Source organism: Carcharhinus amblyrhynchos, chromosome 2, assembly GCF_965287045.1.
Source record: "Carcharhinus amblyrhynchos chromosome 2, sCarAmb.v2.hapA, whole genome shotgun sequence".
In the NCBI taxonomy this organism is placed as follows: Eukaryota; Metazoa; Chordata; class Chondrichthyes; order Carcharhiniformes; family Carcharhinidae; genus Carcharhinus; species Carcharhinus amblyrhynchos.
Window position 1 is genome coordinate 149,375,371 of NC_137325.1, and position 22,036 is coordinate 149,397,406.

General features: G+C 45.7%; 1 protein-coding gene across 2 annotated transcripts in view; it reads right to left on the bottom strand.

Moving 5' to 3' along the window:
• Positions 1 to 954: 954 nt before the first annotated feature.
• Positions 955 to 22,036, bottom strand: part of fam83hb (family with sequence similarity 83 member Hb) — a 59,551-nt gene continuing 38,469 nt past the window's right edge. For both annotated transcript variants that reach the window (XM_080214270.1, XM_080214260.1), the window contains exons 4-5: positions 8,937 to 9,061; positions 955 to 7,420 (exon numbers count right to left, since the gene is read on the bottom strand). In XM_080214270.1, coding sequence (XP_080070396.1) covers positions 4,492 to 7,420; positions 8,937 to 9,061 — 3,054 coding nt within the window. In that variant the 3' untranslated portion in view covers positions 955 to 4,491. The remainder of the gene's footprint in view (positions 7,421 to 8,936; positions 9,062 to 22,036) is intronic.

Sequence of the window (22,036 nt, forward strand, 5' to 3'; positions counted from 1 at the left end):
ATTTAAGGAGGAGTTTGACAGATTTTTAATTGGTAATGGGGTTGAAGGGTTATGGGGAGAAGGCAAGAAAATGGGGATAAGGAGCACATCAGCCATGATCGAATGGCAGGGTGGACTCAATGGGCCTAATTCTGCTCTCGTATCTTATGACTGCATGGGTTTCCTCCAGCTGCTCCAGTTATCTCCCATGCTCCAAAGATGTGCAGGATGGATGGATTGGCCATGCTAAATTGCCCCTTAGTGTCAGGGGACTAGCAGGGTAAATCCATGGGGTTACAGGGATTGGGCATGGGTGGGATTGTTATTGGTGCAGTCTCGATGGGCCGAGTGACCTCCTCCTATACCACTGAGATTCTATAATTCTTCTGCTCTGATTCTGAGTGCACTGTTCCTCTAACCTTCTGCACATGACCCCTCTCCTTCCTTCCATTATCTCAGCAGAGCCTCCATCTGTTTCAGCATCACTCTCTGGACCTGCCTCTTTAAACATCAGGACTCTCACTTTACTCACCTGCCAACACTCCAGCTTGAGTGTTTTTGCGATTAAATGAATCCCCATGGAAAAATGGTTTTATGATAAAGATGCAACGTGAACATAAGAAATAGGAGCAGGAGTAGGCCATCTAGCCCTTCGAGCCTGCCCCGCCATTCAATAAGATCATGGCTGATCTGAAGTGGATCAGTTCCACTTTCCCGCTTTCTCCCCATAATCCTTAATTCCCCTGTCTGTCAAAAACCTATCTACCCGTGACTTAAATATATTCAGCGAGGCAGCCTCCACCACTTCAACAGGTAGAGAATTCCAGAGATTCACCACCCTTTGAGTGAAGAAGTTCCTCCTCAACTCCGTTCTAAACTGCAACCCCCCCCCCCCTTATCTTAAGGCTGTGCCCTCTAGTGAAGGGAAGTTTGTCTGTTTTATACAGATAGAATCACAAAGCAATGAGAATTGGCTCAGTGTAAACCATGTATTGTTTATTTCGTTTCCATTGGGTAGAAATACAGGAGAAAATGATATCTTACACATTGTACTCAGATTAAACTGAACAATACCCTCATCAACCGACCCATTTCAAATAAATGGCACTTTTGTTCCAGTAATATTTACATATTTGCTAAAGTTTCCTTATTGTTTGCTTCTTGTAATCTGGGCCCTGGAGACCACTTGCCCCTCCAAACCTGGATAGCCCGCCTATTGCAGACTTGACAAATACACTTAGAGGGGATGGCTTCCCTTCGAGGCCAAAAATTAAATGGAGCTGAGTGTAATTTTAAACATACGCTTGCTCTGATATTTCTCATGACCCCAGCCAGGTTACTCTGATCTCTCCTTTAACTTGGCTCCTTTATTCCTGCTGAAGATTGTGGGTAAATGATGCATTCCTAGTCCCTGCCATCATTGTCCATTCTTAGACAGGGACTAGGCAGCTTCACCGGCATCTTCTACCCATAGCTTTCTGCAGGAAAACTAATGTCAGTGTAGCCTGGATTAAGCACAGTATCAGCAACTTAGCGTGTATCATGGTGGGTATCATGATTCCTGAACTAAAAAACCTTCTGCCCTTACTCAGTCCCTCTATTCCCTCCCTATTCACACACCCATCCAGATCCTCTCTAAATAAACTCAGAAGAATTGGTCTGGGAGAACACGAGTGTGGCTGAATGAGCTTTGGCTTGGTTACAATATCCTCTATAGCTTAGTTTGTTTGAATCCACTCAAAGGATGGACAAATTGGAGAGTGTGCCTGAGGGCACTTGGCAATGGGGGAGTCACACAACACGAGCCAGGAAACGGGAATGGAATAAGAGTGATCACAAAATGATCTCCCCAGAGGAATAGGTTTTGTCCAATGGACATGGAATGTTATGAACATTGAAAGTAATAAAACTCCACAGGAATTCCCTTTTAGGTGTAAATATACACACGCACACACACACACAATATTAAAATCATTTTAATTTAAACATTGCCCTCTTTCTCTTCTGTTAGAAAAATACAGGTTAAAAACAAAACAAAAAAACACCTTTCCTCGAGCCCTGGACAGTCTTAGAACATAGAGCATTACAGCGCAGAACAGGCCCTTCAGCCCACATTTGTCTTGGTGCCCAGACAAATGGGTAAACTGAGTGTTTCGGTCTGCTCTCCATTGCGATTTCACAAGAGGCTGATGCTATAGTATCTGTTCCATTCATCTGCACAAATTTGGAGAAATATGTCCCATACCCTTCAGCCCACTCTGCATTTCAATAAGATCATGGCTGATCTGATTCTAACTTCAACCCCAGATTTCCACCTATTCCCAATAACCTTTCACCCCATTTGCTTATCCAGCAATATTACTAGTTCATAGATTCCTTCCCCTGGTCTTAGTTTTGAGACGGTTGAAGAACTTGGCCAAGAGAATGGGATTTCAGGCACTCAGTATGAAACTGATACAGCACAGGGTTAGATACAGAGTAAAGCTCCCTCTACACTGTCCCCCATCAAACACTCCCAGGACAGGTACAGCATGGGGTTAGATACAGAGTAAAGCTCCCTCTACACTGTCCCCCATCAAACACTCCCAGGACAGGGACAGCAAGGGGTTAGATACAGAGTAAAGCTCCCTCTACACTGTCTCATCAATTACTCTAATGCAAGTAAAGGTTAGAGTTGGAGATTAAAGCAGATTCAGTTTATTACACAGTCTTTCCCTCATCTTACTTCAGGCAAAAGCCTTTTCTGAATATATACAGGCAGCAGACTCACACAATATCAACAATATATACACTGTGAACAATGCACGCAGTAATAATCTGGCTGAAAAGCTTCTCATTCTCTCTATCAGGTTACTCACACACTGGCATTCAACTTTCACTGAGAACAAAAACAACTGTTCATCCAACCATGTTCATGACCTGTCAATGGGAGATAATCACCAAAATCTCTTCATAAGAATGGCAAATATTCTGTGGGAAAAAATGATGAAACTTCATATATATGTTGAAAGACGTAAAGCTCGCTTCTCACACACTGCTGTTTTGCAGCTCAGACACAACAAAGATACAGTACTCAGCCTCTGCATTCTGAGATTCATGATGTGGAGATGCTGGCGTTGGACTGGGGTGGGCACACTAAGTCTCACAACACCAGGTTACAGTCCAACAGGTTTATTTGGTAGGATAAGCCACAAGCTTTCAGAGCGCTGTGGCTTGTGGTACCAAATAAACGCGTTGGACTGTAACCTGGTGTTGTGAGACTACTTACTGTTCTGAGATTCAGGCAGAGAGAATCTCTCAGGGTGCTCAATTCAATCTCACTTGCTGGAAAGTGCACGTGCATGAAGCCTATCAGATAACAGAGTGTCAAAGCTTACAGATAAATAATAGCTTCTGGTGAAGGACAAAAATAATGGCCAGCATGTGCGAAGTCACATTTTAAACATGAGCCCCTGATTTTCAGGAAGAGAAATTAAAGTTATGAACTGGCTTGTGTCAGTGTTTAAAAAAAAAATGGCTTTAACACTGGTCAGTCTGGAATTAGTAACAAACTATTGGGTACAAAATGCCAATCCATCTGCACAGCTCTGAGCTTGCCTTATATATGTCTGACTAATTGTAAATTTTATCTACTGCTAGTTTTTATTTTTAAAGCACAAACAAGTTGATCCTCCTCCCCATGAAAATTCCAGGTTGTAACTGCAAGATTGTATATGGCTTGCTACACGTTTGGCATCTTGGGAAAACTGGCACCTCACTTCTTCCCTTGAAATTTTTTAACAATGAATCTACAGGATGTGAGCTTCACTGGCTAGGCCAGCATTTACTGCTCAACCCCTAACGTCGCTCGGGAAGGTGATGGCAAGCTGTCTTCTTGAGCTGTTTTAGTCCATGTGGTGTTAGAGAGGGAATTCCAAGATAATCACCCAGTGACAGAGAAGGAACGGCGATATATTTCTAAGTCAGGTTGGTGAGTCTAAAAATGAAGAGTTATTCTTTTCTGTCCAACTTGATATTCTGTTTTCCCCCTTTGAACAATCTCCTTGATTAGTTTTCCCTCCCCTCACACAGCTATGATAAAGGAGTGTTCTGTAATGCTATTAATCATTCTCTCTCATTTCAGGTATTGACTTTATAAGATTGCTTATATTCTGCTAGCACCATGAATTGCTCACACAAATGAGATTGTAAAGTGAAAGGTGCTATTTAAGGTCCATATTGGTACACATCATTTTTCTCTCCATCAAAAAGCCTCAATGCCCTAGAGTTAGATTTCAAAGACACTTTCAGTAGAGTGACCATCGCAGAGTGTTATATTGCTAACCTTGCTGTATGCTACTGCACTTATCTAAAGTTTGATAATTGAAGCATCTCTATTTGCGTAGCTATTGCTTACAGTTTGGAAAAGTAATCGATACTCTGCACCTTTAAACAACGGTCACCGATATCAGCAGCAAGCAGTCCCAATACTCACGGTTTAGCCACATTTATTTTGATAAGTCACAGGGAGCATTAAAACTTCCTGAGTGTATCAAGAAGCTTAGGAATAAATTTGGAAGATTTCTTTTTGTCTCCACCATCTATGTCCTTGGAACCTAGCGTTATGTCACTTTGCTGCTGTGTAGAAGTGTTCTCTGTTTTCAAAGACTCATCTTTCTTATAGAAGACTTCAAACCTACTGTATACCCGCTTCTCCTTTCGATAACTATCCATTCTCTTAATCAGAGGGTCTATCTGATCAGCTGATGTCTGCGATTTGCCTTTGTTTTTAATCAGGTTTTCAAACCTTGATGAGATACCTAGCTGCTGCGTTTTATCAGAATCTGTTTTGTCTGATTCGAGAGTAGCTTTCTGCTCCGCTGAGACTCCAGGACCATCATTGATGGCAAGCTGCTGCACTTTGATGTTCTCGGCCCGGTTCTTCTGACTGTTGGCTGAGATTTGCTCCAGGATGACTTTGGTGTCATCTCGAAGGTTGCTGCTGTACAGGGCGTTGGAAGTAGGTGTGGAGAACCTGCTCCCCTGGACAGTTTGTGAAGCTTTGGTTGCTGTGAAACTGACTGGAGGCCTGCGTGCTTTGTCCTCTTTCTCAGAGTTGGAAGGTATTGCTTCACTTTGGACCTCAGTTTTTGGTTTTTCAGGGTTCTTCTCATTCGCTGGAGTCAGATGTTGCCCTGGCTCTATATTGCTGGACGTTTCTTTTAATTTTGTCCCACTTGGGAGGTTAAGTAAACTTTTCCCTGTCAAAAGGCTCTTGGAGATCAAATTTGAAACTGTAGATTCCACTTCCGTCTCATACTCTTTATCCCCTCTTGTGTCCAGACACATTGCAGAGGAATGCCACTTGACCTCTGCTAAGTTACTATCAATCTCCGCTAACGTTGACATAGAAGATGATCTTTTCTGAATTTCAATCAAACCAGTGGAGTGTCTCAGAACCTCTTTGGGGCTGGTAGCGTTATTGGGAGTAGCTGATTCAGAAGGTTGGGCTCCAGGTTGAGGAATAGCTCTGGCAGCTGGCTGAGAGGGTTGGAGGTTTGACTGAGGAGAGGGTTGGGGTCCTTGCTGCCCAGATGCAGAATTAAAGATCTTTCCAAATGTTTCCAGAGGTTGCTTTTCAGTTTTCTCTGCCTGTATAACAGGTTTAATTTCTTCAGATAATGATGTGCGCTGGGTCATTTTATCAATGGCATCTTGCACCTTTTTGCTCAGTCGAAGGTCTAATTTTGGCACTGCCCTATGTTGGGTGCTGGATTGCACATCTGGGTCACAACTAGCCAAGCCAGAGGCACTCTGCTGCTTACTCAGGTCCAAGCCTGGTGTCTTTCCAGCAAACGCCTCTTTGAGATTTGGTTCTGGTGTTTTGGCAGTCTCGCTCGGTGAGCTATTGGGAGGCACTGACTGTTGGATTTGTTTGGTTTGGTCATTGCTGAACTCTTGCTTGGTAGTATTTTCCTGCAAGCCCGCAGCTGCTGTGGGCTCCGGAATCTCTTCCGATTCCTTTTCTTCATTCTCAGCCTGTTCCCTGATGCTCAGGTTCATCTTCCCTTTTCGTGTACTATGCTGCTCTGTTTTTGAAGAATTGAAGATTAATGAAGAACGCAGCCTAGAGCTTCTTTGTAACATTGGATTGAGCTTGCTACGCATGGACTCATGTTTTGCCAGCTTCATATTTCGCTTCTCACCATCTTTATCTGATGGTGACTGGCTATCAAACAAATCAGTTTTTGGGGGGTTTGTGTTGCATAGATCCAAATGTTTATAACCTGCATTCTGTGAAGGATTTCTCAACAAGGCTGGGTTTTTTCTTGAATCCTGAAGCACCTCGTTGTTGTCCTGAGGCTCATCGGGTGCAGAAAGGCCCTCATCAAGCGGTTCTCTGTACTCATCTGGACAAGCACTAAGATAGGAGCCAATTCTCCATCGTCTCAGCCCTTGTTTAGTGGGCTGATCTTCAGATTTCCGACCCAGACTCGACTCTGTGAAAAACATTTTTGGATCCAGAACTTGTTTCTGAGTTGGAGATTTTTGGCAGGCATATGATTGGCCGATGTTGGGGCGCTTCTGTATTTTCTGACCCAATCTTTCACCACTCACCACCTCCAGATCACTTGAACCATGCCGAACTTCCTTGGAGGAGTTGGAAGGCTCATAGTTTATCTGAGGTGGATGGATTGGTAAACCAGACAGGTAAGTCTCTTCATAATTCCTTGAATCATATCTGTGCCTTGACTTTTCTACTGATTCATCATACTGTTGCCTACTTATCCTATTTTGTTTAAATCGTTCAAGCATTCCCTGGCCATCTCTTATATGCCGAGTGTTTAAGGAGTTGATTCTATTCATTATTGATGCAGGCTCTAAAGGATTCATCTTTTCTCTGAATAATTGCTCGGATCTGGCATCTAACTGATCATAGTGTTCACTTATTCGCCCATATCGATGTTCCATACCGTCATAGCTTTCCAAAGTCCCCTCTGCATAACTTCTCCGTTTGAATGTGTTCATTTCCATCCTCTTTGCCCTCAGAATAGCACTGGATGTGGGATCAAACTGAATTTTCTCCTGAAAATGTGTAAACTGCTTCATGCTGCCTCTGATGCTCCCATCCTCCTCCCTGAAGTGCCTGTAGACATCATTCTCCCTGAAACTGAGAGGAAAGGGATCTGGACCGGAGTCTGCCCAGGAGTAGCCCGAATGCTGTGAAAGTATTTCCTCTTGGTGCAGGTATCTTGGGTTCTGTTTGCGTCGTCTCCTGTCAATGGGCTGGTATGGTGCCACTGTATAATAGTTATCCAAATCTGGCATGTGATTCTCCACCCCTGGCAGAGGGTTTGATTGGGCAAACAGAATCCGAAATTCCTCATCAAAGATTGCTACAAGCTCTCCCTGAAACCGTTGAACAATACTGCGGTGAATCTTCTCAAAGGACCACATAAAGCTGCAGGGTAAGGAATGAGAAATTAGTCATTTTTGTATGAATTAACATTCAGTATCAATCACTGCAGAGGTACGGTTACCCAAAACACTTCCACAAACACAGAGTAGCAGCACAATCAAACCTGTTGGATATGGGGACAGGTACCACAGCCACATTTAAAAGCTAAACCTGTGAACTGACTGTGTTACATCCTCATCTTTAGTCACCAGGCCACAGACAAGTGTGGTAGAACCAGCTTATTTACCACCGTCCGAACCACATCTACCGCATTTGCCACGAATGAATATGACCCAAAATTCCATTAACCGTCTTCATTACATGTTAAAACTGTATGTGAGCTTCTGGTGACATTTTTGCACATGGACATCCAAATCATGTTTGTCCTCCTCAGCTCCTATCCTCTCGCCATTAAAACTAGTTCAAATTTGGCTTTTGTGCATCCTCCCAATCCCCCAGTGATTCTGTTTGCTATGGCTTGTCCAATTGGTTCACCTGCCCATTCCGTTTTAACCATAGATCCCTACAGTGCAGAAAGAGGCCCTTCGGCCCATCGAGTCTGCACCGAACACAATCCCACCCAGGCCCTACCCCCATATCCCTACATACTATACCCACTAATCCCTCTAACCTACACATCCCTGGACACTAAGGGACAATTTCTTAGCACAGCCAATCAACCTAACCCACACATCTTTGGACTGTGGGAGGGGACATAGCTTTAAATTAAGGGGTGGTAATTATAGGACGGATGTCAGAGGTAGGTTCTTTACTCAGAGGGTAGTAAGGGCGTGGAATGCCCTGCCTGCAGCAGTTGTGGACTCGCCAACTTTAAGGGCGTTCAAATGGTCAGTGGATAGGAACATGGATAACATTGGAATAGTTTAGGTTAGAGGGTCATTAGATTGGTTCCACTGGTCGGCACAACATCGAGGGCCGAAGGGCCTGTACTGCGCTGGAATGTTCTATGTTCTAAACCCACGCAGACACGAGGAGAACGTGCAAACTCCACACAGACAGTGACCCGAGCCGGGAATCGAACCCAGGACCCTGGAGCTGTGAAGCAGCAGTGCTAACCCACGGTGTCACCGTGCTGCCCTAGTTTTGTAGTTTGAGATTTAGCCACTGTGTTGGTGCTGATTTCTATGAAGGGATTATCCTCACATCTCACGTTCATTCAGAGAGGATTCTTAAAGCAAACTCTCATCCCATGAGCTGAGCTGCCTTTAAACAGCACCAAATTGCACACTGGTGATCAGTTCAACAACCCCACTCAAGGGAAGAGAGGAATAAACACATTGGGGAGGCCCTGACCAGATAAATAGCCAATAAGCAGCAGCACTGAGGAAAGGTAAATTGGTATTGATAAAGTGTAAACTCTTCAATTATCCATTAGAAACAGGTGGTTCCTGTGAGATGGCTGTGTGCATTGAATGAGATAGCATCAGTCAGCACAATCACACTGCGTATTTCAGAGGACAAGTATTGAGAGAGAGGATTGTCAGAGACTGTCACTTACCTGTAGGAGCCACAGAGGACAGCATCACAATCCACCAACATAAAACGCTCAATCATATTTCCAGTGAAGGACATCCCAGATTTGCAGGTATAGGTAGATCCTGTTAATGTTCTCACTCGCAGGAACTGGGAAGACAAATAAAAGTGATGGCGTGAAGCCAAGCTATACAAGAACAGAAGCATTCCCACAGCAGCATAACAGAGAGGGTGTATCCAAACACTACAGCATTTCAGGGATTATTGGGTTACATCATACAAACACACAGGACTGTTAACTCCATTTCTGTTTACCTGAACTGTAGAATAACAGCACCTCTACCACTAAACTCCACTGGCACTCATTCAGTAACTTTTTCATATATGGAATAACACTGCTTACTGATTTATTATTGTCACATGTATTTACAGTGGAAAGTATTGTTTCTTGCATACTGTTCATAGAGAAGGAAATGAGACAGTGCAGAATGTAGTGTTACAGTCACAGCGAGGGTGTAGAGAAAGATCAGCTTAATGTGAGTTAGGTCCATTCAAAAGTCTGACAGCAGCAGGGAAGAAGCTGTTCTTGAGTCAGTTGGTACGAGACCTCAGACTTTCGTATCTTTTTCCCTAAGGAAGAAGGTGGAAGAGAGAATGTCCGGGTGCGTGGGGTCCTTAATTATGCTGGCTGCTTTTCCCCGAGGCAGCGGGAAGTGTAGACAGAGTCAATGGATGGGAGGCTGGTTTGCCTGATGGATTGGGCTACATTCACAACCTTTTGTAGTTCCTTGTGGTCTTGGGCAGAGCAGGATCCCAGACCAAGCTGTGATACAACCAGAAAGAATACTTTCTATGGTGCATCTGTAAAAGTTGGTGAGAGTCGTAGCTGACATGTCAAATTTCCTTAGTCTTCTGAGAAAGTAGAGGCGTTGGTGGATTTTCTTTAAAGTTAAAGTTTATTCGTTAGTCCACAAGTAAGGCTTACATTAACACCGCAATGAAGTTAGTGAAATTTCTCCAGTCACTACACTCCAGTGCCTGTTCGGGTCAATGCATCTAACCAGCATATCTTTCAGACAGTGGGGGGAAACTGGAGCACCCGGAGGAAACCCACTCAGACACGGGGAGAAAGTACAAACTCACAGAGACAGTGACCCAAGCCAGGATTCGAACCCAGGTCCCTAGCGCTGTGTGGCAGCGGTGTTAACCACTGTGCCACCCCATACTTCTTCACTATAGCATCTGTATGGAGGGACCAGGACAGGCTGTTGGTGAGCTGGACACCTAGAAACTTTAAGTCTCCTGGAGTTTCCACCACATCCCAACTGGCATAGACAGGGGCATGATGACAATCTCCTTTGTTTTGTTGACATTGAGGGAGAGATTATTGTTGCCACACCAGTTCACCAGATTCTCGATCTCATTCCTGTACTCTGTCTCGTCATTGTTTGAGATCCGACCCACTACGGTGGTGTCATCAGCAAACTTGAAAATCAATTGGAGGGGAATTTGTCCGCACAGTCATAGGTGTATAGGAGTATAAGAGCATAAGCATAAGAGCATAAGCATAAGCATAAGAGCATAAGAAATAGGAGCAGGAGTAGGCCATCTGGCCCTTCGAGCCTGCCCCGCCATTCAATAAGATCATGGCTGATCTGTCGTGGCTCAGTTCCACATTCCCGCCCTCTCCCCATAACCCTTAATCCCCTCTCTTATCAAAAACCCATCAACCCGCTTCTTGAAAATATTTAGCGAGGCAGCCTCCACCACTTCAATGGGTAGAGAATTCCAGAGATTCACCACCCTTTGAGTGAAGAAGTTCCTCCTCAACTCCGTTTTAAAACGCCCCCCCTTTATCTTGGGGCTGTGCCCCCTAGTCCTACTGTCTTTTTTCAGTGGGAAGAGTCTCTCCACCTCTATCCTATCCATCCCATTCATCATCTTATATGTCTCAATGAGATCTCCCCTCATTCTTCTAAACTCCAATGAGTACAAGCCTAGTTTATTCAGCCTCTCCTCATAGTTCAACCCCCTCAACTCCGGGAGCAGCCTAGTAAACCTCCTCTGCACTCCCTCCAAGGCCAAAATATCTTTGCGCAGGTGCGGCGCCCAAAACTGCACACAGTACTCCAGCTGTGGCCTCACCAATGCCCTATACAGCTGCAGCAAGACCTCCCTACTTTTATATTCAATCCCCCTCGCTATGAAGGCCAGCATCCCATTCGCCTTCCTGACCACCTGCTGCACCTGCAAGCTGGGTTTTTGCGACTCATGCACAAGGACCCCGAGGTCCCTCTGCACCGTCGCCTGCTGCAGTTTTTCGCCCCGTAAGTAATAGTCCTTCCTACCATTCTTCCTACCAAAGTGGACCACCTCACACTTGCCAACATTAAATTCCATTTGCCATTTCCTGGCCCATTCGCCCAGCCTATCTAGATCCTTCTGCAGACTCTCCACACCCTCCGCACAATTTGCCGTTCCCCCAATCTTGGTGTCATCAGCAAATTTCGACACCCTACACTCGGTTCCCTCCTCCAGATCATCTATATAAATGGTCAATAGCTGAGGCCCCAGCACCGACCCCTGGGGCACTCCACTAGTCACCATCCGCCAATCCGAATAGCACCCATTGACCCCCACTCTCTGCCTCCTATTTGACAACCAATCCTCTATCCACGCTAACACCCTACCCCCAACTCCATGTCCCCTGACCTTCTGCAATAACCTCTTGTGAGGTACTTTGTCAAACGCCTTCTGAAAATCCAGAAAGACCACATCCACCGGCTCTCCTCTATCCACCGCCCTAGACACATCCTCATAGAACTCCAGTATAGTAGGGGGCTGAGAACACAGCCTTGTGGGGCACTGGTGTTGAGGATGATTGTGGAGTAGGTGTTGTTCCCTATCCTTACTGATTGTGGTCTGTGAGTTAGGAAGTTCAGGATCCAGTCACAGGGAGGTGCCGAGGCCCAGGCCACGGAGTTTGGAGATGAGTTTTGTGGGAATAATGGTGGTGAAGGCTGAGCTGTAGTCAATAAGAACATAAGAACATAAGAAATAGGAGCAGGAGTAGGCCATCTAGCCCTTCGAGCCTGCCCCACCATTCAATAAGATCATGGCTGATCTGTCGTGGCTCAGTTCCACTTTCCCGCCCTCTCCCCATAACCCTTAATCCCCTCGCTTATCAAAAACCTATCAACCCGCGTCTTAAAAATATTCAGCGAGGCAGCCTCCACCACTTCAACGGGCAGAGAATTCCGGAGATTCACCACCCTTTGAGTGAAGAAGTTCCTCCTCAACTCCGTTCTAAACCGCCTCCCCTTTATCTTGAGGCTGTGTCCCCTAGTCCTACTGTCTTTTTTGAGTGGGAAGAATCTCTCCACCTCCATCCTATCCATCCCATTCATCATCTTATATGATATTTGGGGTTAGACAGGGGGAGGATGTGACTCCTTTTGTTGGCCTGCCCGTTTTCGTTTGGCTCACGTCCGTTCCTGGTTCTCTCTTATGATGTCTCACTCTTACAGTGTGGCTTGTCGTCTTCGCGTCTCCTGGAGTTTTCGCTTTTTTTAAAATCATTCATATTCATCTTTTCTTGTGTGTGTGTGTGTATATATATATATATATGTGTGTGTGTGTGTGTGTGTATGTTGGCGGGGGGGGGGGCGGGGTGGAGGTGCTGTGTGGTGGATAAGTAAGCTTACATTAGTACTGGAATGAAGTTACTGTGGAAGCAAACACTGAGGGAGAATTTAGTATGACCAATGGAGTCTGAGATAGGTGTCCCTGTTATCTGGGTGTTCCAGGGTTGAGTGCAGGGCCAGGGAGATGGTGTCTACTGTGGATCTGTTGCGGTGATAGGTAAACTGTAGTGGATCCAGGTAGTCCGGGAGGCTGGAATTGATTTGTGAGATGACTAACCTTTCGAAGCACTTCATAATGATGGATGTCAGAGCCACCGGCCAACAGTCATTAAGGCCACACTGCCTGGTTTTCCTTAGGTACCGGGATGATGGTCATCTTCTTAAAGCAGGCAAAGACCTCAGATTGTTGTAAAGAGAGGTTGAAGATGTCTGTAAATACCCCTGCCAGCTGATCCACGCAGGATCTGAGTGCTCATCTGAGTGGAATCTGTATGTTCTCCCCATGTCGGCGTGGGTTTCCTCCGGATGCTCCGGTTTCCTCCCACAGGCCAAGATGTGCTGGTTAGGTGATTTGGCCATGGTAAATTGCCCCTTAGTGTACCCAAACAGATGCGGGAGTGTGGCAATTAGTGGATTTTCACAGAAACTTATTGCGGTGTTAATGTAAGCCTAGTTTGTCCCTTGATACCAGTTTTGCTAATGTTGCAAGAATCATTAAGTTCCGGAAAAGTACCAATAGAACATAGAACATTACAGCACAGTACAGGCCCTTCGGCCCTCGATGTTGCGCTGACCAGTGAAACCAATCTAAAGCCCATCTAACCTAAACTATTCCAAAATCATCCATATGTTTATCCAACGATCATTTAAATGCCCTTAATGTTGGCAAATCCACAACTGCTGCAGGCAGGGCATTCCACGCCCTTACGACCCTCTGAGTAAAGAACCTACCTCTGACATCTGCCCTATAACTACCACCCCTTAATTTAAAGCTATGTCCCCTCGTGTTAGCCATCACCATCCGAGGAAAAAGGCTCTCACTGTCCACCCTATCTAACCCTCTGATCATCTTGTACGCCTCAATCAGGTCACCTCATAACCTTCTTCTCTCCAATGAAAACAACCTCAAGTCCCTCAGCCTTTCCTCATAAGACCTTCCCACCATACCAGGCAACATCCTGGTAAACCTCCTCTGCACCCTTTCCAATGCCTCCACATCTTTCTTATAATGCGGCAACCAGAACTGTACGCAATACTCCAAGTGCGGCCGCACCAGAGTTTTGTACAGATGTAACATGACCTCACGGCTCCGAAACTCAATCCCTCTACCAATAAAAGCTAACACACCGTACACCTTCTTAACAACCTTATCAACCTGGGTGCCAACTTTCAGGGAGCTATGCAATGTAACACCTTTATGCAAAAGGGAATCAGAGTTAATTTGACACCTGTCATTAAGTGCAATATAAAGGATGTAATAGCACTCACCATCTTCTGTGTCATCTGCAAACCCAGCAACAATACAATCACTTCCCTCATCCAAGTCATTTATATATAATGTAAACATATTTATCAAAGTCATCAGAACTATTAATGGCGGCACGGTGACACAGTGGTTAGCACTGCTGCCTCGCAGCACCAGGGACCTGGGTTCGATTCCCAGCAGCACAGTAACACAGTGGTTGGTGCTGCTGCCTCACAGCGCCAGGGACCCGGGTTCGATTCCCAGCAGCACAGTAACACAGTGGTTGGTGCTGCTGCCTCACAGCACCAGGGACCCGGGTTCGATTCCCAGCAGCACAGTAACACAGTGGTTGGTGCTGCTGCCTCACAGCACCAGGGACCCGGGTTCGATTCCCAGCAGCACAGTAACACAGTGGTTGGTGCTGCTGCCTCACAGCACCAGGGACCCGGGTTCGATTCCCAGCAGCACAGTAACACAGTGGTTGGTGCTGCTGCCTCACAGCACCAGGGACCCGGGTTCGATTCCCAGCTTGGGTCACTGTCTGTGTGGAGTTTGCACGTTCTCCCCATGTCTGCGTGGGTTTTCTCCGGGTGCTCCAGTTTCCTCCTACAATCCAAAGATGTGCTGGTTAGGTGGATTGGCCATGTTAAATTGTCCCCGAGTGTCAGGAGGACTAGCTAGGGTAAATACATGGGGTTATGAGGATAGAGCCTGGGTGGGGTTGCAGTTGGCGCAGACTCGAAGGGCTGAATGGCCTCCTCTCGCACTGTAGGCATTGTATAATTCTATGAATTGAGGGGAGTAGCTAGCAAGACAACATTGAAGGGAGGGCAGAGGTTGGGGAGTCACCAAGATTGTATGAGTATTTAGAAAAGGTTCTTAAAATCGGAAATGTTTGTAAATGTTGGCTTTATTTTTTTGCAATACCTGGAAGTTTTTATCTTCCCACAAACTGCACGCTGAGTTCCATTTTTAGATTATACAATGCCAACATTACAATCATAGCTACTCACACCCCAGGCAAGTGTGCTTGTGGACTGACAGTCATCTCTCTTCCCACTGAGCGCTCATTTGGTTCACGGAGCTTATTTGATAACACTTAATGTGAACCTTAAACTGGGAGAGTTCATTTTGAATGCCAGAATCTTTTGTTCCACGGGTTATTCACCATGAATATTTCATTGCTGAATCATTTATCATTCAAAGTCGGTTCCTGACTGTGTGGTAACTGACACACCCCTGTGTGCTGTAAATTCTTCTCTCATCCACTGAGTATTTGAATGGTCTGGGACATGGTTATCTATAGGGGCACCTGCCCTAACACCTCTCCTATCTCACTGCCAGGCACACACACTGTAAACATTCGGGCATTTTGTTCCAGCAAAAGCCAGATCAAAAAACAAGTTGTCTTACATAGGACATTGAAAGTGTGTCAGTAAAACTAGACTGCAGTAGAATGAGCACAGAGCATTAATAGCAAAGATTTTAAAATGACAATCTGGTGAGAGTGGAGAGAAGATGGAGAAGTGGAGATCAATGCTAATTAATTTAAACTAAGGGATAACACTTCAGGAGAGTACCACAGAGGCATTGTGAGGGTGCAACCCTGGGAGGCAAGCTGGCAAATGGTAGTATACCGGTAATACACTGACAGACTAGGGGCACAATGGTTAGCACTGCTGCCTCACAGCGCCAAGGACCCAGGTTCAATTCCCGGCTTAGATCACTCCGATCTTGTTTTCGGGATCCTAAAGGGGAAGGGGGGCCAGCCCCAAGTTGTGGTCCAGGTAGGCACCAACGACCTAGGCAGGAAAAGGGATGGGGATATAAGGCAGAAATTCAGGGAGTTAGGATGGAAGCTTAGAGCTAGAACAAACAGAGTTGTTATCTCTGGTTTGTTACCTGTGCCACGTGCTAGCGAGGAGAGGAATAGGGAGAGAGAGCAGTTGAACACATGGCTACAGGGATGGTGCAGGAGGGAGGGATTCAGATACCTGGATAATTGGGGCTCGTTCTGGAGTAGGTGGGACCTCTACAAACGGGATGGTCTTCACCTGAACCAGAGGGGTACCTATATCCTGGGGGGGGGAGTTTGCTAATGCTCTTCGGGAGGGTTCAAACTAATTCAGCAGGGGGATGGGAACCTGAATTGTAGCTCGAGTGGACAGGACGTTGAGAGCAGTGAGATCATGAATAAGGTTTCAAGGTCGCAGGAGTGTACCAGCAGGCAGGAGGGTGGTTTGAAGTGTGTCTACTTCAGCGCCAGGAGATCCAGAATAAGGTGGGTGAACTTGCAGCATAGGTTGGTACCTGGGACTTCGATGTTGTGGCCATTTCGGAGACATGGATAGAGCAGGGACAGGAATGGTTGCTGCAGGTTCCAGGGTTTAGGTGTTTCAGTAAGATCAGGGAAGGTGGTAAAAGAGGGGGAGGTGTGGCATTGTTAGTCAGGGACAGTATTACGGTGGCAGAAAGGAGGTTTGATGAGGACTCGTCTACTGAGGTAGTATGGGCTGAGATTAGAAACAGGAAAGGAGAGGTCACCCTGCTGGGAGTTTTCTATCGGCCTCCGAAAAGTTCCAGGGATATAGAGGGAAGGATTGAAAAAATGATTCTGGATAGGAGCAAAAGTAGAAAGAAATCCCACAACACCAGCTTAAAGTCCAAGAGGTTTATTTGTAGCAAACACCGCAAGCTTTCGGAACAGACTGTCCCTTTGTCAGGTGGCTGGGAGTTCTCAGAACTCACTAACATTAAGGGCATTTAAATGGTCATTGGATATGCATGATACTGGAATAGTGTAGGTTAGATGGGCTTTAGATTGGTTTCACAGGTCGGCGCAACATCGAGGGCTGAAGGGCCTGTACTGCGCTGTAATGTTCTATGTTCTAACTTTAAAGATGTGTAGGTTAGGTGGATTAGCCATGGGAAAGGAGTGGGGTTATTGGGATAGGGTTGGGGACGGGGTCTGGGTAAGACATTCTGTCAGAGTTTTTGCAGACTCAATGGGCCGAATGGCCTCTTTCTGCACTGTAGGGATTCTATGGTTCTAGTAATATTCCTGGGCCAGTATCTCAGAGGCGTAATATTCCAGAGACATTACTTCAAATCCCATGAAGGCATTTGGGGGATTTAAATTCAATTAATGAATAAATTTGGAATAAATACTTTGTTACTTGTGAAACTTCCAGATTCCAGACCCATCTGGTTCAGCAATGGTTAGGGGTGGCACAGTGGTTAGCACTGCTGCCTCACAGCGCCACGGATCAATTCCGGCCTTGGGTGTGTGTGTGGCATTTGCACATTCTCCTCGTGTCTGCGTGGGTTTCCTCTGGGTGCTCCGGTTTCCTCCCGCAGTTCAAAGACATGTGGGTTAGGTGGATTGGCCATGCTAAACTGCTTCTCAGTATAAGGGAATTAGCAATGTAAATATGAGTAGTTATAGGGATAGGGCCTGAATGGGATGGTGGTCAGTGCAGTCCTGATGGGCCAAATGGTCTCCTTCTACACTGCAGGGATTCTATGATTCTATAAAGAGAAGGAAATCTGCTGTCCTCATCAAGTCTGCCCTACATTGGACTCCAAACCCACAGAAACGACTGATTCCAACCTGTGGCTGTTGAGCCATTCACTAATACCGTGCCTGACCTTAACCTTTAATTCATCTTTCCTGCCTGTTGATACCCTGGGAGAACGTGTTCAATGTTGGAGCATCCACATCCCTCTCGGATAGAGAATTCCAAGAATATAGAACCCTTTGAGTGAAGTAATTTCTCCTAAATTAACTTAATGATTGACTGAAGGGATTGAGTGTAATGTAGCCAAACTCAGAAATGACACAAAGATTGGTAGGAAAGTGAGCCGTGAGGAGGATGCATCGAGTCTGCAAAGGAATATAGATAGGTTAGCTGAGTGGAAAAACTTGACATATGGAGAATGATCTTCAGCTGTTTGATAAATGATCATAAGGTCAGAGAAACAAGGTCAGAAGTGGGGATGTTCGCTGATGATTACACAATGTTCAACACCGTTCGCGACTCCTCAGATACTGAAACAGTCCATGTGGAAATGCAGCAAGATCTGGACAATATCCAGGCTTAAGCTAACAAGTATCAGTAACATTCACGCCACACAAATACCAGGCAATGACCATCACCAATAAGAGACACGCTAACCACCGCCTCTTGACATCCAATGGCATTACCATCACTGAATCCCCATTATCAATGTCCTGGGCATTCTCACTGACCAGAAACTGAACTGGATTCACCATCTAAATACTGGCTACAAGAGCAGGTCAGAAGCTCGGAATACTGCGGTGAGTAACTCACCTCCTGACTCCCCAGAACCTGTCCACCATCTATAAAGCACAAATTTAAGTTTATTTATTAGTCACAAGTAGGCTTACCTTAACACTGCAACGTAGTTACTGTGAAAATCCCCTAGTCGCCACACTGCTATGCCCCCTAGTAATTGATTCTTCCATCCTGGGAGAAAGTTTCTGACTATCCCACTCTGTCCATGCCTCTCATAATCTTGTAGACTTCTATCAGGTCTCCCCTCAACCTCCATCACTCCAGTGAGAACAAACCAAGTTTCTCCAACCTCTCCTCATAGCTAATGCTTGAGTTGAGGGGGTTGAGCTATGAGGAGAGGCTGAATAAATTAGGCTTGTACTCGTTGGAGTTTCGAAGAATGAGGGGAGATCTCACTGAGACATATAAGATGATGAATGGGATGGATAGGATAGAGGTGGAGAGACTCTTCCCGCTCAGAAAGGATAGTAGGACTAGGGGGCACAGCCTCAAGATAAAGGGGGGGCGATTTAGAACAGAGTTGAGGAGGAACTTCTTCACTCAAAGGGTGGTGAATCTCTTGGAATTCTCTGCCCGTTGAAGTGGTGGAGGCTACCTCGCTAAATATTTTTAAGACGCGGGTTGATGGGTTTTTGATAAGAGAGGGGATTAAGGGTTATGGGGAGAGGGCGGGAATGTGGAACTGAGCCACGACAGATCAGCCATGATCTTATTAAATGGCGGGGCAGGCTCGAAGGGCTAGTTGGCCTACTCCTGCTCCTATTTCTCATGTTCTTATGTTCTTTGAGTGAAGAAGTTCCTCCTCAACTCCGTTCTAAACTGCCTCCCCCCCTTATCTTGAGGCTGTGCCCTCTAGTCCTGCTGTCCTTTATGAGCAGGAAGAATCTCTCTACCTCTACCCTGTCCATCCCCTTCATTATCTTATACGCCTCTATAAGATCCCCCCTCATCCTTCTAAACTCCAACGAGTACAGACCCAGTCTATTTAATCTCTCTTCATAGTCCAACCCCCTCATCTCCGGTATCAGCCTAGTGAACCTCCTCTGCACTCCCTCCAAGGCCAAAGTATCCTTGCGCAAGTGTGGCGACCAAAACTGCACACAGTACTCCAGCTGCGGCCTCACCAGTGCCCTGTACAGTTGCAGCAAGACCTCCCTGCTTTTATATTCAATCCCCCTCGCTATGAAGGCCAACATCCCATTCGCCTTCCTGACCACCTGCTGCACCTGCAGACTGGGTTTTTGCGACTCATGCACAAGGACCCCCAGGTCCCTCTGCACCGTAGCATGCTGCAGCTTTTCGCCCTTTAAATAGTAATCCCTCCTACTATTATTCCTGCCAAAGTGGATAACCTCACACTTGCTAACATTATACTCCATCTGCCAGGTCCTCGCCCACTCACTCAGTCTATCCAGATCCCTCTGCAGACTTTCCACATCCTCCGCACAATTTGCTTTTCCACTCATCTTCGTGTCATCAGCAAATTTCGACACCCTACACTTAGCCCCCTCCTCCAGATCATCTATATATACGGATCAGAGAAAATAAAAAGGATTCCATGGTCAAATTAAAATATTGTAAAAATCAAAACGGTTGATTTAAAATGTGCTGTAAATAGCACTGTGTAATGAACTGTGTAAGGTTCATTGCACAAACATTATATATAAAGTGACCAAATGAGATGGCCACAACAGAGTAAATTGACAGCAACATTATATAATATTTTATTTGCAGTGATTGCAAATAAAACAAATGAGAACTATAAGAAGTGGCTGCAAAAGAGGTGCCTGTAAGCCAGAGTTCTTTTATCTGACAACTAAAAGATTGTTGAAATATGCTTCCCTTAATGAAGGATAAATCAAGTGACAACTATAAATCACCTACACTCATCTAAATATGTTTAAGTGGTTAAGGAAATTATCTCTATATATTCAGCTATGGTACAGACGTATAAGATAATGAAGGGGATGGATAGGGTAGAGGTAGAGAGATTCTTCCTGCTTAGAAAGGACAGCAGGACTAGAGGGCACAGCCTCAAGATAAGGGGGGGCAGTTTAGAACGAAGTTGAGGAGGAACTTCTTCACTCAAAAGGGTGGTGAATTTCTGGAATTCTCTGCCCGTTGAAGTGGTGGAGGCTACCTCGCTAAATATATTTGAGTCATGGGTAGATAGGTTTTTGATAGACAAGGGGAATTAAGGGTTATGGGGAGAAAGCGGGAAAGTGGAACTGATCCACGACAGATCAGCCATGATCTTATTGAATGGCGGGGCAGGCTCGAAGGGTTAGATGGCCTACTCCTGCTCCTATTTCTTATGTTCTTATGATGCGCTGCAGAAAAGGATGTCCTGAGGCCTGGTACATTGGGGAGACCATGCAGACGCTACAACAACAGATGAATGAACATCGCTCGACAATCACCAGGCAAGACTGTTCCCTTCCTGTTGGCGAACACTTCAGTGGTCACGGGCATTCGGCCTCTGATCTTCGGGTAAGCATTCTCCAAGGCAGCCTTCACGACACACGACAGCGCAGAGTCACTGAGCAGAGACTGATAGCCAAGTCCCACACACATGAGGACGGCCTTAACCGGGATCTTGGGTTCATGTCACACTATCTGTAACCCCCCATGACTTGCCTGGGTTTGTAAAATCTCACTAACTGTCCTGTCTGGAGACAATACACATCTCTTTAACCTGTGCTTAACCCTCTCTCCACTCACATTGTCTGTATCTTTAAGACTTCATTACCTGTAAACACTCGCATCCAACCATTATTTTGTAAATTGAGTTTGTGTCTATAAATGCCCTGTTTGTGAACAGAACTCCCACTCACCTGATGAAGGAGCAGCGCCCTGAAAGCTTGCGCTAGGAAATAAACCTATTGGCCTTTAACCTGCTTTTGTAAGATGTTTTACTGTACCTCCCCTGTAGCCAGTGAGGATACAAAGATTTCTCTCAAGGCCCCAGCAATGTCCTCCCTAGCCTTTCTCAGTATTCTGGGGTATATCCCATTAGACCCTGTCTACCTTAATGTTTCTCAAGAACCCCAAGGCCTCCACTTTTTTGATCTCAACATGACTCAAACTATCTCCACATCCTTCCCCAGAATCATCATGATAAGGACACAAGAACTAGGAGCAGGAGTGGGCCATCTGGCCTCTCGAGTCTGCTCCGCCATTCAATAAGATCATGGCTGATCTTTTTGTGGAATCAGCTCCACTTACCTGCCCGCTCACCATAATCCTTAATTCCTTTACTGTTCAAAAATTTATCTATCCTTGCCTTAAAAACATTCAATGAGGCTCAACTGCTTCACTGGGCAGGGAATTCCACAGATTCACAACCCTTTGGGTGAAGAACATAAGAACATAAGAAATAGGAGCAGGAGTAGGCCATCTAGCCCTTCGAGCCTGCCCCGCCATTCAATAAGATCATGGCTGATCTGTCGTGGCTCAGTTCCACTTTCCCGCCCTCTCCCCATAACCCTTAATCCCCTCTCCTATCAAAAACCCATCAACCCGCGTCTTAAAAATATTTAGCGAGGCAGCCTCCACCACTTCAACGGGCAGAGAATTCCAGAGATTCACCACCCTTTGAGTGAAGAAGTTCCTCCTCAACTCCGTTCTAAACCGCCCCCCTTTTATCTTGAGGCTGTGCCCCCTAGTCCTATTGTCTTTTTTGAGCGGGAAGAGTCTTTCC